Source organism: Bombus pascuorum, chromosome 4 (genome assembly GCF_905332965.1).
Source record: "Bombus pascuorum chromosome 4, iyBomPasc1.1, whole genome shotgun sequence".
NCBI classification, from domain to species: domain Eukaryota; kingdom Metazoa; phylum Arthropoda; class Insecta; order Hymenoptera; family Apidae; genus Bombus; species Bombus pascuorum.
This window is the reverse complement of record NC_083491.1, coordinates 16924160-16940779: the sequence shown is the minus strand read 5'-3', so window position 1 is coordinate 16940779 and position 16620 is coordinate 16924160. Positions and strand designations below refer to the sequence as shown.

At 30.7% G+C, this 16620-nt stretch overlaps 3 protein-coding genes across 13 annotated transcripts; 1 reads left to right on the top strand and 2 right to left on the bottom strand.

Annotated features, from left to right (window-relative positions):
• Positions 1-47: 47 nt before the first annotated feature.
• LOC132905835 (mini-chromosome maintenance complex-binding protein) lies at positions 48-12368 on the top strand. 9 transcript variants are annotated; one of them, XM_060957518.1, is made up of 11 exons: positions 48-371; positions 568-646; positions 772-1049; positions 1310-1660; positions 1769-2094; positions 2177-2356; positions 2441-2684; positions 2764-2937; positions 3075-3285; positions 4133-5622; positions 6300-7986. In XM_060957518.1, exons 2-9 carry the CDS (start codon positions 640-642, stop codon positions 3264-3266), a joined length of 1752 nt encoding a protein of 583 aa, XP_060813501.1. In that variant the 5' UTR covers positions 48-371; positions 568-639; the 3' UTR covers positions 3267-3285; positions 4133-5622; positions 6300-7986. The 9 variants fall into 9 exon arrangements, with proteins under 9 accessions (XP_060813501.1, XP_060813493.1, XP_060813498.1 ...); XM_060957510.1 differs by lacking the exon at positions 568-646 and having other exon boundaries at positions 48-403; positions 6300-6415; positions 6498-7986; XM_060957515.1 differs by lacking the exons at positions 568-646; positions 4133-5622 and having other exon boundaries at positions 48-403; positions 6300-6415; positions 6498-7986.
• On the bottom strand, positions 3274-6538 carry LOC132905845 (ciliary microtubule inner protein 2B-like). Its single transcript, XM_060957545.1, has 5 exons — positions 6443-6538; positions 5024-5099; positions 4740-4902; positions 4394-4633; positions 3274-4231 (listed from the first exon to the last, which is right to left on the bottom strand). The coding sequence occupies exons 1-5, from the start codon at positions 6514-6516 to the stop codon at positions 4002-4004; spliced, it is 783 nt and encodes a 260-aa protein (XP_060813528.1). The 5' UTR covers positions 6517-6538; the 3' UTR covers positions 3274-4001.
• LOC132905837 (inositol hexakisphosphate kinase 3-like) lies at positions 7707-15321 on the bottom strand. 3 transcript variants are annotated; one of them, XM_060957519.1, is made up of 9 exons: positions 14872-15321; positions 14191-14317; positions 13781-13907; positions 13566-13645; positions 13271-13449; positions 12997-13202; positions 12529-12807; positions 8493-8768; positions 7707-8383 (listed from the first exon to the last, which is right to left on the bottom strand). In XM_060957519.1, exons 1-9 carry the CDS (start codon positions 14992-14994, stop codon positions 8158-8160), a joined length of 1623 nt encoding a protein of 540 aa, XP_060813502.1. In that variant the 5' UTR covers positions 14995-15321; the 3' UTR covers positions 7707-8157. The 3 variants fall into 3 exon arrangements, with proteins under 3 accessions (XP_060813502.1, XP_060813504.1, XP_060813503.1); XM_060957521.1 differs by having other exon boundaries at positions 8493-8765; positions 14872-15320; XM_060957520.1 differs by having other exon boundaries at positions 13271-13446; positions 14872-15319.
• Positions 15322-16620: the final 1299 nt, after the last annotated feature.

Below are 16620 nucleotides of genomic sequence, written 5' to 3'. Positions count from 1 at the left end.
TGAACTCTATACAGTTTTTTGTTGTATATAATTTTGATATTTATAATTTCTATCGTAACTTGTTGATTTGTATATCAAACTATCGTTTCGGTGAGTTGATAATAATCTATTATCAAAGCTATTATTAAAAATGGGTAAGGAGATCATCAATGCTTATATGGGGGAAATTTTACTAAAAAATGGACACTAAGAGTAAAGGGCTCTTGTGGCCAACGGCTACACTATCAGCACGCATCGTCTTCGGTGCTCTTGGCGGGAGAAACACGTCGACATACGGTTAGGGGGGAATTATGCGATCGTGCGACATTGCCTCGTGTGGCATATAAACGTACCTAGCACTAGTCTGAATCATACCGTACTGTTGCGTACCGGTGAGAAATGGAACTCTGCAGTGTAAAAAGACGCAAGTGCTATTGTTAAATTTGTATTTACTTACATTATATGTATTTACATATTTCGTTTATCGACCTATTTTCAATAGAGTTTGATTTTGAATATTTGTCAGTACACTATATTTTTGCACAAGTTTATATTTATTTACTTATGTATATTTTGTTGTTTTCGAAGATTATTCAGGACTGGTTTGTGATACATTGCAATAAAACCTTGATACTACGCTAGTGCTTGCATAACCTCATAATGATTTGTGAGTAAATGTTTCTTTATTTGTATTAAGAAATATTTGTTATATATGTACTAGTATACTAAATTAGTCTCGAATGAAGTTATTTGAAGAATACAGAACATAATAGCATTTACTTCGTCTTTTAGCTTTGGCTAAAATAACTGATTGGACACCAGAGTATTTTATCACAAATAAATCGAATTGTAATGAGATCTTGGAAAATCTAGATGCTTTAAAAGAAATTCCCTTACTAAATAATGCCCCTGTTCATACATTCAAGGATGGTCAGTTGGTCAGATTTAAAGGAATGATTCAAGATATGCACAATCCTGAATATTACTTACGAGTGTATGAAGTCAAAAATACTCAAACTGAAACATACCAGCTAAAATGTGGGATGTATACAGATTCTGCAAAATGTTTGGTGATTATTTAATTAAAGTTTCATTTCATAAGGCCTTTCCACACATTTTATTTTGTCCATATTCATAATATATATGTGTTTAAGATTGATATGGGGCCGATAGTAAATATGGCAGTTTCAGGTGTGGGATGTGAAAAGAACAACTTATCTCATGTATAAAACTGCCTACATCGTTCTATTTTTAACATGAATATTTCAAAATGAATAGGTACTTAACATTTTGTTTACTTAAAACATTATGATTTGTTTATGCTTTTTAGCCACATGAAATGATTTTGTTGGAATCGGAAAAGAATCAAAATTCAGAAAGACATACATGTATTGTGATATCAACTCCTGGTTTAAATGATTGGGCAAAGGAAACATATGAACAGTCACATTATTCAAGTATAAGATCCACTAATAATCATAAAAGAAGTTTAGATAAGGATAATAGTGAGACTACAAACTATTTCGAATTAATACAAAAAAAAGGAAGAATGTCACCAATCGATAATAATGAAAAAATGGAAACAATGAAATGTAATACAAGGCAACAAAGTGCATTTTCAAAGGAATATATATTAAATTTTCCATTTCCTATAGATGATGGTAAAGCTTGCATTGTAAAGGTTATTAATGAGTTTTTAACATTTATTTTTTATATAATATTAATGATTTTTAAATAGTATATAGATGTTTAAAATTGTTTAACATATCTTTTAATATATAAATTACAGATATACGAAGATATGTCTTTAAAACTGAATCAAGTTATTGAAATAATAGGTTTTATATCTCTGGATCCTCTTTTAAATATTGCTCACGATTCAGATGAAACTATGACAGAAGCTGAGATAACTGTACACCATCCACCAGTATCTCTTGTTCCACGATTACATGCTATAAAAATAATCCATTCAACTAAACAAGATATGACGATTGCTCCTCAAGTGATATCTAATGCAGAATTAATAAGAAGCGATCTTCACTTAATACTAAGTCAACTTTTATTTGGAGATCATCTGGCTGCAGATTACTTAATCTGTCATTTACTTTCATCAGTGTAAACTTATTTAATGTTTTTATTTCTTTATGAAGGAAAGAATTACTCATAACTCATTTTCTAAAGCATTATTTCATTTTAGTTACATGAAGAGGGATTACTTCTGTCTTGGTACTTATCCACTAAATATAACACACTTTTCTGTGACTAAATGCAAGGAATTTCCAAAGTATTTATATAAATTTTTAACTCTATTAATCAAGAAAAGTTACTTATTGGAAATCACATTAGAAAATTTAAACAATTTGGCATTGTTGCCAAAGTAAGTAAATACTTTATCAAATGTAAATCCTTTTTCTAACAGAGTTTTACACTATATAATTTAAGATACTTGCATTGCTATCAGGAAAGATTACGAGTGTAATAGGCTAACCAGCGGAATACTCCAACTTAGCGACAATACACATCTCGTAATAGACGAAACAGGACTAACTACTGGTCAAATTACACAAGCTGGGCGAGAAAATTACAATGCGATTTGCGACTTGATTAACTTTCAAAAAGTTACATATGATTTTCAATTTTATAAAATAGAATACGAAACGGATATTCCAGTCTTAATTTTATCAGAAGCTAAATCTTTTATCCCTGTATGAAAGAATTTTTACTAAAAGCATTTCATATTCATTCATATTTTTACGAACAATAAGTAATATACGTTCATTCTAGTGTCAAACCCAAGTTCTACTAAAAGTAGATTCAGAATCAGAAAGCGTTTATCCTCAAATAATAAAAATTGCTGAACAGTATTTGAAAGATGAAAATAGATTGATAAATATTCGACAGTATTTAGAAACTATTCGAGATACGAAATTTGAATTTAACGATGAAGATGTTATAAAGGTATTTGATATTATTTCAAATCACATAATTTGTTCCAGAAATTATTCATATTTTGTTTTATAATATATTTCATATATATATGTGTGTACAATAAACATATATGATAATATAACATATATGATTATTTTTTCTTCTAGGAAATTCAGAATGATTTCATACAATGGAAGCAAAAAAACAAAAATGCTGATCATTTACACTTATTAATGGTGTTGGCTAGATTGTTATCTTTATCATATGGATCGAATACTTTAACTATAGAATATTGGAAAAAGGCATTCCAAATGGAAATAGAAAGATTAAATAGATTACCGGGGAAAAAAGAAACTTAACTATTAATTAAAAATAAAGGTAAATGTATTCGTTTATTATATTTTTACATACGGAAATTTATTGTTCTTTCGTACATCTTAATAAATAATTTTTTCAATATAAAATTTTTTAATACTCAAACCTAATAATTTATCAATGTATGGCACACATGTAATAGATCGAAAGATTTGCATTGTGCGTACACCTATATGTGTCCTAAATAACATTTGAACATCTACTGTACATAATAATTTACATGTTTGCTAAATTCCATTTCAAATGTGAGATAATGCTTCTTTATGCTTTGTAAATGGAAATAGCATTATTTTTTACTTTCTCCATAGCTTATTCTTAAAAAATATTTCTAGTTAAAAAATATTTTCAAGAATTCCTTGATTCAAATGTTGATTAATTTATATTTAAAAAATACAAGTAAAATATTTTGCTCTGCTTTTGATCGAAATATGAAGGAAATTAGAACTAAAGATTATAGATGCACTTATGTTTCCTTCTTTTTATAATAAAGAAAAGAAAAAATGCAAGAAAGAAACGAAAGTCGAGATAAAAATTATTAATTAATAATTTTATTTGGATTTTCGTCCGTTACCTGCGTCTTAAAAATGAAAATAGATTAAAAAGGTAAATTATATTTTATGAAATAGTTCCAATCAAATGGAAGCTATATAGTTAAGTTAAAGAAGATTATTAATTTATATGTATATTAAATGTGTTAAAAATTTGATGAATTCCAAAAATCAGGCTCCGGCGAGATCAATTTCATCGAAACGGGCCACATTTAAAGATTTCTGTACCGTATTAGCGTCTCTTAATTTACCAAGTCTTTGTTCGCGTTCTTTTCGAACTAATTCCAATCCCTTCTTCGCAGCTTGTGCATATCTTTTCGAAAGTGCAACTTCTCCCTTAAAACCTGGAATATGACCAGTATAACCCACAATCGGTGGTCTTTCAGGAGAAACTTCATAATCTGTAAGAATAACGTTCTTATCTTTCATTTCCAGATGATTAAGATGTTTCATCTAATATTTACGATTGATCTCATACTTTATGAAATCCTTTATCGGAGGTTTACAATGAAGTTGAAAAGAAAATTTACAATGAAGTTCATATGGAAGTACATGTTACGTACGAAACGTGGTTAGTCGATTTTTATCGTGATTAAAATCGTGATCATGATCGACTGGTATATCTATATTATCAGCTCGCGGTCGAAATAAAAAGTGTCTAGAGATAGTTTTTTCGACCTTAGGTTGCATAAGATCTCTATGAGTTTTTAATTTAATTTGATTTTCGCGCCATTCTTTGGCACCTTCTTCTACGGCTCTCATAAACGATAAACCATAGCTACTATTAAACCCAGGAATGTATCCTACAAGCAAACGATTAAGTATATTAATTTACTTTTATAAAACGATATAATATGATAAAATAGTATCTCAATCTATAATACAGTTACCGGTCTATAATATACTTACCAGTATATCCCAAAATGTACGGTGGTGCTTTGAAGAAATGCGTTTCTCTTTTCCAATCTGTATTGGTATCTTTCTCATAAATAATCGTCGTGTTTTCATTTGTGTCCTTCTCGGAGATGGGTCTGTAAGGTCCCGTCTTGAGGATTTTCTTTTGAAGTAATTCCTGCATGATGCAATACGCTCGTGGAAACTTCAATTAACTTTATAAAGATTTTGTTTTGTTGCTTTTCTCTTTTTTCCTCAATGCAGAATCATATGCTTATGTATTACTTGCATGCTCTTACCTTCATAATTTCTTGAGTGCACGCACCGAATCGTTTTCCAACTCGAAATTTAAGGGTGGGACAGTGCCCGGTATAGCTGAAAGTATGATTGAACAAAGTATAATGTATTCATAATAAAATTAGCAGGCGCAGAAGGTATATATAAATAAATGAATATATAGAAATTTTATTCCACGTAACAACGAACAAGTTATAAAGTCGACGCGATTAAACGCATCGTTCAACTTGTTGCGGTTGATCATTAGGCACGCAATGCGCATATGTGCCATCGAAATCATTAAATTTAAGTTGACCCGAGCCAAGCCTATCCGTAACTTGTCCTCGCGGTGATCGGCGAAACGTGACAACAATCGTATCAGAAACATTGTATATACAATACACGTATGTCACATGTACTTAGTTACAATTGTTGTATTTATTTTCTTTGAACGTTACATTTCAAATCATCGATCAGACGAGCTATCTTTTCCTCATCGATAAGTTGATTGTTTATCGTTTCACGTAAAAATTCTATATGTATAAATGCAAGTATGTGATGTAAATTGGCTCGAATAGATTGATCGATGGATCGATCCGCGTAAAAGTAAATAAATTATTTGGTAGTAGGATAAGCAGTGCTTAAGCGAAGTGTTTTATTTGATACATGTGCATTAAGATCGGTAATTGCTTATCGCATACAAGTCCACTTATTGGATACTTGATTGTTTCTGTAATAGTATTTCCTATAGTAAAGTACTTGTCATTGATATTCTAGTTTACTATTATAATTGGTATGCAACGATCGAAGCATGGCACTAATATCGAATCATTTTTCACAATAGACAATTTTGAGACGTTGTTCTTGTTATCATGTATCACATTTTGGTTACAATTGTCAATAGAACGATAGACGGGTAGAAATATTTCGCGAAAAAGGGATGAGGTGATATGCACGTTGTGGTTTAATTACCTACCATGCACGGCACACGTTCGATTATCCTGGAAAACCAAAGTTACGTTCAATTTCTTTCCCGAAGCTTGTTCTTCCTTTTATCTAATACATCGAAGCAGCGATATAAATAGTTCTTTTATTCTGAAGCACAACGTTAAAGTTCCCCTTTTGTAAAACCATTCCAACCGAGTTCAAGCTTAACAGCGCGTTTGTTTGTATGTATCTTGAAAAGCCGTGCTGTAACGTGCGTGTTGCGCAACCAAAAATAAACGGTGCTACCAGGAAATATTTAGCGTAAATGGTAAACGTTGCAAATTCAATTAATACTGTTCGATGGTGATGCAGGTGTTTGCCGCAGGTGGAAATTCGATACCATCTTGAAACGGGGAACCAAAGAGAAAAAGATGATTCTTAAATTACGCGATACGTCATCGGATATAACATCGGTATTATTCTCACAGGTATGCATATGACCCGTCGGATCTTACCCAGGCAAGTGAGCGGCATAACTCTCTCTAAAAAATTGTTTTCTCTGTTCTTCAGATACCGAATCGAAAACCATTTTCCGACCGAGCCTTTTAAACGTAATGTGTCCAAATTACCGCGTTAGATCAACGCCTCCATCGCTTCCATTTCTTTCATCCCTTTCTTTCAGCATTCGCACTTTTCGATCCAAACTTTTTATAACGTAGAATTTCTTTGCAGTTCATTTGTAATAAAGTCTAAACGCGAACAAAAATGCAATCAGTAATACGAAAGTCGCGCTACTCGTACATAAGAAACGTATATGCATGTATACGTATATATATACTAAAAGCTGTATACTGCATATCGCAGAGAGTGCCACGCGCGTTATAATTGAGCAAAAGTCTTTCTTATATGATAATTCTTGGTTACTTGAATATAGTTAGTGTTTGTAATTTTGTGAACGTTATGCACCAACCAACGATATATGTTACAAATATATCGTTTAGTTATCGTTATTTAGTTACTGTGTTAGTTACTTATTTACTCTGTTATGATTTCAAGGAAGGAAGAAAGAAAAGAAAGGATCGGGAGGATTTTCAAAGCTATGTTTTCATCGAATAGATCCTCGACAGCTTTGTTTTTAGTATAATTCAAAAAATTGTTTTATAAACCACGATAATCAAGGTTCACGAAATAAATTTGATTCTTTGTTGAAACGAATGAAAACTGCCCGACAATAAGATTTCACAATATATATATTAACAAAGGAACACACTGTGAAACCTCTATTTTACAATCGTAAACGAAAAGCGTTTCGCGTGTTACCGTTTTGCTCTCGCGTTTCATCGATAACTGGATACGATTTAGTACCAGGCAATGGTTTCCTAGGAGTAACACAACTCCGTTACCTTCAAGAAGATCGATACGCGCAAGAGGTGGGGAAAAGTAGAAGAAAGACCATTTGAATCTGCCATAATCGATCGGTTACAAAAATGTCGAGAAAGTAAAAGATCTCGCGATCATCGCGCAGCATATTATCATCAATTTTAATATGAAAATGATTTAGCAATAGATCGAAGACTGTATCAGGAATAAGCCATTATTTAACTTATAAAAATTATAGACTGCGTGACAGGCTACGACATTAAATCATTTAAATGATTTATTTTTTGTCACATAATTTGTACAAATATCGATAGAAAATGTCGATAGAATTCCCGTCCAATACAATCATTTAACAATCTACAAACGGTGCAATCTTACCAAATTGAAAAGAAACAAGAATACAAGTATACGATTTATTAAAAGTAGCTCTTTTTAAATTTTGTGTATTAAGAATTATATGTACATATGCTGTAACCGTATAACTCTCACGCAAAATATACGAGCTATGTACACATACACGCACGCACATACACATATGTATATATACACACATGAATATATTTATTCATGTGAATTAAATAATACTCTGTGATTTCAGTTCGTTGTCGTATATCTTACTGCTATCATACACTCGTTAGCTCCACGCGCTTACTTCGCTCGTATACTTAGAGTGGAACTTTGTTACTTAAAATTACATACGTTGGAAATACATATGTACAGACCGATCTCATAGAAATCAATCAGGTTTAATAATCAAAGTTTCGTCACCAATCTTTTAGTTGTTTTCAACACATTTCTCTCAACTCTTTACACATAAAGACGGAATAGATATTGGTCGAGTGTTTATGAATTAATCTTCGGTCAAAATTTCAAGGAGAAGTCGTTTTAAACTGTCGAGACCAGTTAAAAAACCACAGTCCGGGCCTTGGTACACCATAGGAGTAGGAGACGAGTTACAAGCGACGGTAGAACCATGAACAAAAGTCGTGTGTGCAAAGTCAATCATTCTTACATCGACCCGTGCTTCCTGAGGTTTCTGTTTCATCTTCTTCGACCGATAAGGATACGAGGTATATCTATGAAGTAAATTTAAATATCATTTGTTTCCGTTTAATAATTGTAAACACTATCAATTTGGCAGTTTGATAAATTCATACATATCGAATATTTAATCATTCTTAATACCTGTTTGACATATTGGCACGTTCAAGTTCCCCTTCTATTCTCTCGTCCCTCTTGTAAATGTGAAATAACCGATGTCCTCGTCTTTGCCACTGTGATGCAGAATCCGACGTAATTTCTGTATCAGAACTAGTATCTTGCGTCTCATTGTCCGAGCTTTGTCCAAAATAAAATTCATCGTTTGTAGTGCCGTAAAGCATCCACTGTTCGTATCTCGGAGAATGCAGCACTCTGTCGATCAAGCTGCCCGCAGATTCGACGAAAACTGTCTCCTCGCTGCTGGGATTGTCAGTGGATCATCGCATAGAACGTATTAACTTAATTATTGCTTGATTCATTTGCCTCTCTTCAAATATTGTCTAATATTGAAATTAGTAAAATATATAATATGGGCCGCGCAAAAAATTCGCAATTTCTCAATAATGAACACGCGATCTTCATGTATGTAAATACACTATACACGTAATATTTATTTTTCATCGAAATTTTTGCCCTACGATTATTATTAAGTTTATAGTAAGTGCAATAAAACCGAATGGTCGGTTAACCTTCCTTAATCAATGGAATTAATGCAACAAACGTCGCATATCATGTCCTATTATTTTTTCCATTTTTTGTATAATTATTACTCAATTTTCATCAAGTAAAATCATAAAAATATACGTAATAAATGCGTAAAATACATCGGCTATTTAATCATGTCGGAAGAAACTAAAAATAATTAAAACACAAGTTAACTAAACAGAATAGCACGAGATCTTGTTCTTCACATTGACTTTGGAAATATTTTGAATAATAATAATAATAGAAATAAAAGAAATCTTAATTATATGAATAATAAATGAAATCTTAATTAATTAATTATATGAATATGAATAAAGTTTCATTCAGTTTTAGGAACTTTACTTAATGATTAGACAATTTGTATATTCAATTCTATTTATCGAGGAAATACAACGAAGTTTTGACACAGCCCCATCATTAGATCTCACATGGTACAATGTATATGACCTCTTACCATCTATTAATAACCCTTTTACTGCCCCAACCGTAGCGGGCATGCAGGCCCTGTGGGTCATATATTGTCGAGTAAAAGAGAATGTTTATATCTTAATATACAGGATGCAAAGTAAATGGTAATATCTTTCAGGAAATTTCTTTTTTATTTTATGGTAAAATCAGAAATTTTTCATTTATTTTACTGTGCGTTCAATGTGCTTGTGAATACCTTGGGATGCTACTATATCTTATAAGAGAATTTACAACTTCCAAATCTAATACCATAATTTTATATCATTTAATTTGCGTATTTTACAAAAGCATCCAAGTATATTATTTTTACAATTTGTTCGCGTTATAAAGTTAATTTCGTAAGAAAATAATGATAATATAGTTTTGGAAATTTCATTATTTAACGTTTCTATAATACGTATCTACAACTGACAATTCGTCTTCTTCAGTTTATACCATAAAATAAAAGGGATACTATGCGTGTGCACATGCGCAAACGCACACGATATATATATATATAGTAGCTCTTTTTTAGACATATACATACATATTTTAAACTTGAAAAGATAAATTAAACGAGCAATTTGTATAAATTTATTTTTCATGTAACAAAATTCACCACTTACTGAACGTCTTGTATATTTGATTTCGTTTACTACAAAATGTGAAGCTAAATCAACTTAAATTATGGAAATATACTCATGAACTGTTGAAAATTGAACACACACGCACGTATATGTGCTACGTATACATATATGCGGGCTGAGAATGTAACGTTAAAATAAGTTACAACACTACTGAAAAATAAAAATAAAAGATCGATCAAATAAAACTAAACAAGAAGATTCTTGATATTTTTAATTCTGAACAACGACTAATCATATCATCGGTTCATCGATCAATGAAATTGACTACGATAATATGTATTTAAACTATTCTCGGCTATGTCTACCCAACTAATGTGTCTGAAAATGACACACACAGTTTTTTTACGACACTTTATCATATTCCTCGATAATTATATGAAAAATGTAACATATAAAATACAGAAGACAAGTGAACATGTACATTGTAGATGCAAGTTATTAAAGATACCAAAACTCGATGCATCATAATTAATCCTAAAATGCATCTGAGAGTTTGTTTAAATATGAATTGGATTTAAAACGCAGAGAATGATTCAGTTGAGGTTAAGAAGTCTACTATTTCATTAATACACTACACATCTTATGAAACATCCTTTGTATACATATACGTATACGTATACACATACATATATATATGCAATACAATGTAAATATCCCTTTAACTCCTTTGATTTTAATGTTTAAATATTTGCTCCTAATAACTTTTGTAGAGCTTTACTCTACTCTTGAGCAACAATATACCTACGAAAGGATTTTGAAATCCACCATTTTCAGCTCTGATCCTCCCCTAGTAAGAAACTGATCGGGCTCGATTAGGAACTGGTATTGCCGCGCTTTATTATAGTTCGGCCGTAATAAAGAGCAGTTTTCTAAAAAGTGATGGTACACAGAAATATACATGCTTAAATAACGAAAATATCACACTGTCAGTTTGTTAGTGTAACAATACCATAAAAGGTAGCTTATGATTTCTACTCTTCACTGATAAATTTCTCCAATTATACCAAGATACATAGAGTTTGCATCAATTCTAAGGTATCTAAGCATTCAATTTATTAATCTCTGCAACTCGAATACAAATTGGTCTTACGCCAGCTTCAATGATTAATAGAAATTCATTAAAAAACAGATCATTAATCCGTCGTATGTAAATACATACTAGTAGTAGTAAGAAATGAATGAGCATTCACCAAAAAATCTCTTTTATGTTATTAAGATATTTTATAGATACTTCTACGTATACATAGGTAATGATCTAATTGTTCACACAGAAACTACTTTTAACGTTACACTACATACGATAGTCTTGATCGTTGAAAATATCAAATATTAATACACTAAGGCGCTGAACGTGCGATATTTTCTCTAAACCGATTTTTAACAACATGTAATTGAAATAAACAATTCGAATACATTAGAATCGTCGAAATAACTAACCCTCCAATTTTCTGATGGAGTATGTTATACCTTCAATTTTAGAATATATTTACAGAATTACTAACATCCTGTTATATGCAGGTTACTTTAAATTTAATGAAATATAATTGACCTCCTTTGATTACTTCGAGAATGGTACAAGTTTTAATGAATTATTTATTTAAAGGAGGAAAAGTAGCGCATAAAAGGAAAAGAGAGAAGGAAAGGAAAGAAGAAAAAAGAAGAAAAGGAAAGAAAAAGAAAGAAGAAAAGGAAAGTAATAAACAAATATGATGTGATTCAGACGAAATATCAAAAGATGTATCGAATGAAATACGCGCGTAATCCGACATCTTATAATTACATACTTCACCAGATAACGCGCATGTTTCGACTTCTACTTAATACATACATATATCGGAGGGTTAAACGTATTAAATCAGAATGTTTATGTTTCTATGTTCAATTATTATCTAATTATAATATTCGAAACAAAAGAAAAAAGAAAGTATCTATTATATTCCTAGTGTTGTAATACGCCAAAACAATACATAAAAACAGCAAATATGCTAATAAATCAATAAATGAATGAATAAATTACTCAATAAATAAATAAAAGCGTATAAAGAAATATTGCACCTGAAAATTACTCTGCCATCAAATCTTAACAGCATCACAACGTTAGGAATTTAATTTAGTTCGTTCCATATTGAATTGCCTTTTATTGCAAATAGATTTCAAGAAAGTCGTAAATCAAATCATGTGTCATACGTATCGAAGTACACTCACATTAATTTCAAGTCTATGTATTGTCTGAAAAAGTTTTATTGTGCGCATTAAGAAATAATAATATGCGAATATTAATATTTATAGCAAATCAAGACGGAACGACCAATAATTTTTTATTCATAAATATCAACGACAATGTATACACGCTAATGAGTAAAAAAGAGTCGATCACAAACCTTGTAGGGTAAAAACTGGCGATACGTTTGGTCTCTTTAACTGTCGCTTCAGCAAATCCCCTGCGCAAAGTACTCGTTTGGCTGATTTCCTTTTCCATAGTAACATTACTATCTGGGGAACTGTTATTTATATCACCATCGTAACAACCATCAGATGTATGAGGACCATCGTTAACGAAGGTAGAACTGATTGATTCTTCATTCATCTGTAATGCAGACGATGAATGGCCGAATCCCGAAAAATCCTTTTGATAACCTTCGTAAACGACTAACAATGAACTGAAACAAATTTAAAAGAGAACATTTCTAATATATTAAATATCATATATTAAAATATCACATTTTCGATTGATTTTTAAATTATAAAATTTCAAACATTCAAATGATTTGTGTGACTAAATTCATATATAGTTGTATGTAAAATAAAGTTCTTGAAAATATTCGAATAGTATATTTGAGAAAACTTACCACGAATAAAATCGGTAGCTGCTTTGCCTTTCAATCGCACGTCGTAATTGTTCTAATCGTGATACCACTTTTTCGATGACTAACGTTCGTAAATAAAAGCCATTATGAAAGAATCTATACAACGCTGCTTTAAAACCTTCTTCATTTAACTCTCTGCCCCAGTATTTATCTCTTTTTACATAATGATTGGTATCAGCTTGATAAACCTGTAACATACATCATTTATATTAGTATTTGATACTGTACAGATTTTAAGGTAAATACTATAACAAACCTGCATTCCACATAGTCTAACACCTAACGAGGCTGATGTACTAGCAGCACACTTTGCAATTTGTTTACTGCGTTTTTCGGCAGATGCATCATCACCATGTTGCCTGGTCCCCATTTTCAGATCCAATATACACGGATGAATGTATTGTGATGTTATATTTTCCAGTAAAAGAAAATCTGCTTTTGTATAGAAAAATAAAAAGAATAAAAATAATTTACAAAGGGTACATCTTTTACACTGCATCATTCTTATCATTCTTTTCTATGAAATTTGACAAATTGCATATTGTACATACACTGTCTGTTTGATGCATTTTCCAAATGCATTTCTGGTTTTAATATCCCTCCTAATGTGTTGTCACGATGAATTTTCATTCTACAACAAAAAGATCATGATACATAAAATTTACTTTCAATTTTTTTGTTGCCTCAACAACCTAAAAGTATTCTATGCATTCATTTATATAATGTAACTTTGATACAATTTATTAAAAATCATTCAAACACAAACCTTAATACATCTTCTCTCTTTCTTTTACTTGAATTGTGTCCCTGTTTATTATTATCTTGTTCTCTAAAGCTTGGACTATAACGTTTATCTAATGTAACCTCACTGCTGTTAGAAGCTTGTAAAACACCTGAAACATTGAAAAAATAACATTAAATTATTAAAACTCCTATTTTCCACTACTGATTACCACTATATGTTAGGCAAAAATATATGTCTGCAGAACTATCTTAATTCATTTTAAATTGTTTCAATTTTAAACTTTCATCATAAAGATTTAATTGTACAATTCATTTGCTTTAGACAAACATATTTTTTATCTCTAAACACAAATTTATATAATGCAAAAAATTTAATATTTTAATTAAATATAATATATCTTATAAAGATAGGAAATAATAAAGCCATTTTACCTTTGAATTTTGGAACAAAAATTTGAATGTCTTGTGGAATGTTTTGATAAAAGTCAAGTTCTCTGCAGTTTAATGGTTTACAAATAGTATTCTGATTGAGTAATAGCAATCTGGTATGTCCACCAACCTATAAAAAAAATTATTGCTTTATTATGGAATTAAATGTTGTCCACAATATACAATTATTTTCTAAATGTATGCAACAAAACTAGTAAAATACCATACACATTGATTAAATATTCGTGTAACTTGTAAGATTATATGTAATTTGAAAAATATGTAATAAAATTTTAGAAGTAAATCACTACAAATAATAGAGCTGTTAATTTACTTTCATTCTTTTAATATTATTACTATTCTTCCTGCAAATGAAATGAAATAAAAACAAAAACAATGTGACGTTTCATTACAAATTACATTTACACAGATATATATATATATATATATATATATATATATATATATATATATATATATATATATGCACACACCAACTGAACAGTTTGATATGATTTACAATAAATTCAAGCAAAAACAAAAATTGTTCACATCAAGAATCAACACTATGTATAGTGTGACTGAAAAGTGAAACAATAAAAAACAAATGACAAAAAGAATATTTCAGACGTTATTTTATTCAAAGAAGATAGTACACACCAATGAGATAAATTATCATCTTACCTGATTCTTAAGCGGTAGTAACGCAACTTCATCATTCTCCTGCAGAAAGGAGGAACTACTATTTGTATTGTGGCACTGCGATTTTGTTTCTCCCATACCCCAGGTATCCGACAAATATACCATACCCGCTAACTATAATTCAAGAAATGAAACTCAATACCAAAACAAATTATTTACACTATCTTTATTTCTGTGTACTTTGTCGATATGTTTCCCACCCATTCAATATTACTGACTAACTTGCTCTCAATACATTTTTCTTGAATGCGTCACCATGTTGAAAGAATGGTAAAACATTATTATCAACAATTATAAAATAAACTTTTAAATACCCGTAATGTTCTGTTACAATCAATTTTTCATGAGTAATAATATAAACACAAAAAAAATATTGCTGTAAACCGTAAATGACACTACAAGATCAGCTGTGCAATGACTAGGATTGAAGATGCAAATTCCTTTGCCGAAGGGCATGTGGAAATTAGGAAAGTTCTAGGAAAAATGCTCCATCTAGCGGAGAAAGAGTTAAACAGGCACAAATATTAGAAAGAGTTCACTTCAGATCGGTCATGATGCAACCTCACTTCATTTGTAAGCATAGATGTATATGTATGTGTTTCTATGTCGTAAGAGCAAAGTTTGCAGCGTTCTGTATAGCGCAATCACGATTTTACACACAGGTCTGAATCTCCACTGGAAGAGGGGGGCTTTTAATGTCAGGAGTTGTCCTTTACAAATCGAACGTTGCGATCGCGAAGTTACTCTTAATGAAAACATTGAAGATAAAGAATATGAACTAAACCACTGAGTTTACTCAATGACTAGACTAAACTACTTTCCATAATTTTTCACCATTTATTTAAAGTAAATACATATACAATATTTCATTTGGTACGGAAAAATATTGTTGATTATTAATGTACAACAATTAATTAAAAATGATTATTAATTGTGAACCTTTATTAAATATGTACATATTATTATTTGCAACAAAAAAGTTTAATAAAGTTACAACTTTCAAATCAAATATCTACACATATGTATTTAACACTTTTATATTTGACGTACATTATATGGCGTATATGACATATATAACATATATCAGAAAGTAAATTTGTTTTTAGTTTTTCTAATTCAATAAAAAATTGTAACTATTAACACTATCTGTAATATACATATGTAAATACCATTATGCACAAGTACATATAAAATAATAATAATACAATCATAATAATCATACATATAAGACAAAAATTGATTTGTATTATCAGTGAGAAATGTCCTTCTCTGTTATTATTATTATTATGGCGCCGCTTTTTTCTTTTATATCCTTTGCTACTTGGTTCGCCGTGAATCGAATATGCAACCACATTAAGGAGAAAGAGAGAGGCAAAGACAACCGGGTCCGAATTATTTCTATACGATGGCGTTACATGACGAATCCTGACTTGTCGATTGAAGCGCCTTATTGCAGATAAATTGACCAACATCGTCCAATTACTGAGATCCTTACCCCTACCACGGGAGTTTCCAAATCTTTATATACCGTGAGCACATCGTATTCGAGAGGCTAATCAAGACCCAAAGTATATATATATAAGAAATAGCGATCTTGTGCATGGAGGTACATGTAAGGAACTCAATTATCTTTTGATATGTACAGCGTCAATTTTAAAGTGGTGTAGAAAGATATTTTTAATTTTCATACAATTAGCTTGCGAAAAGTTTTATTTTGAGTATTTCAATCTT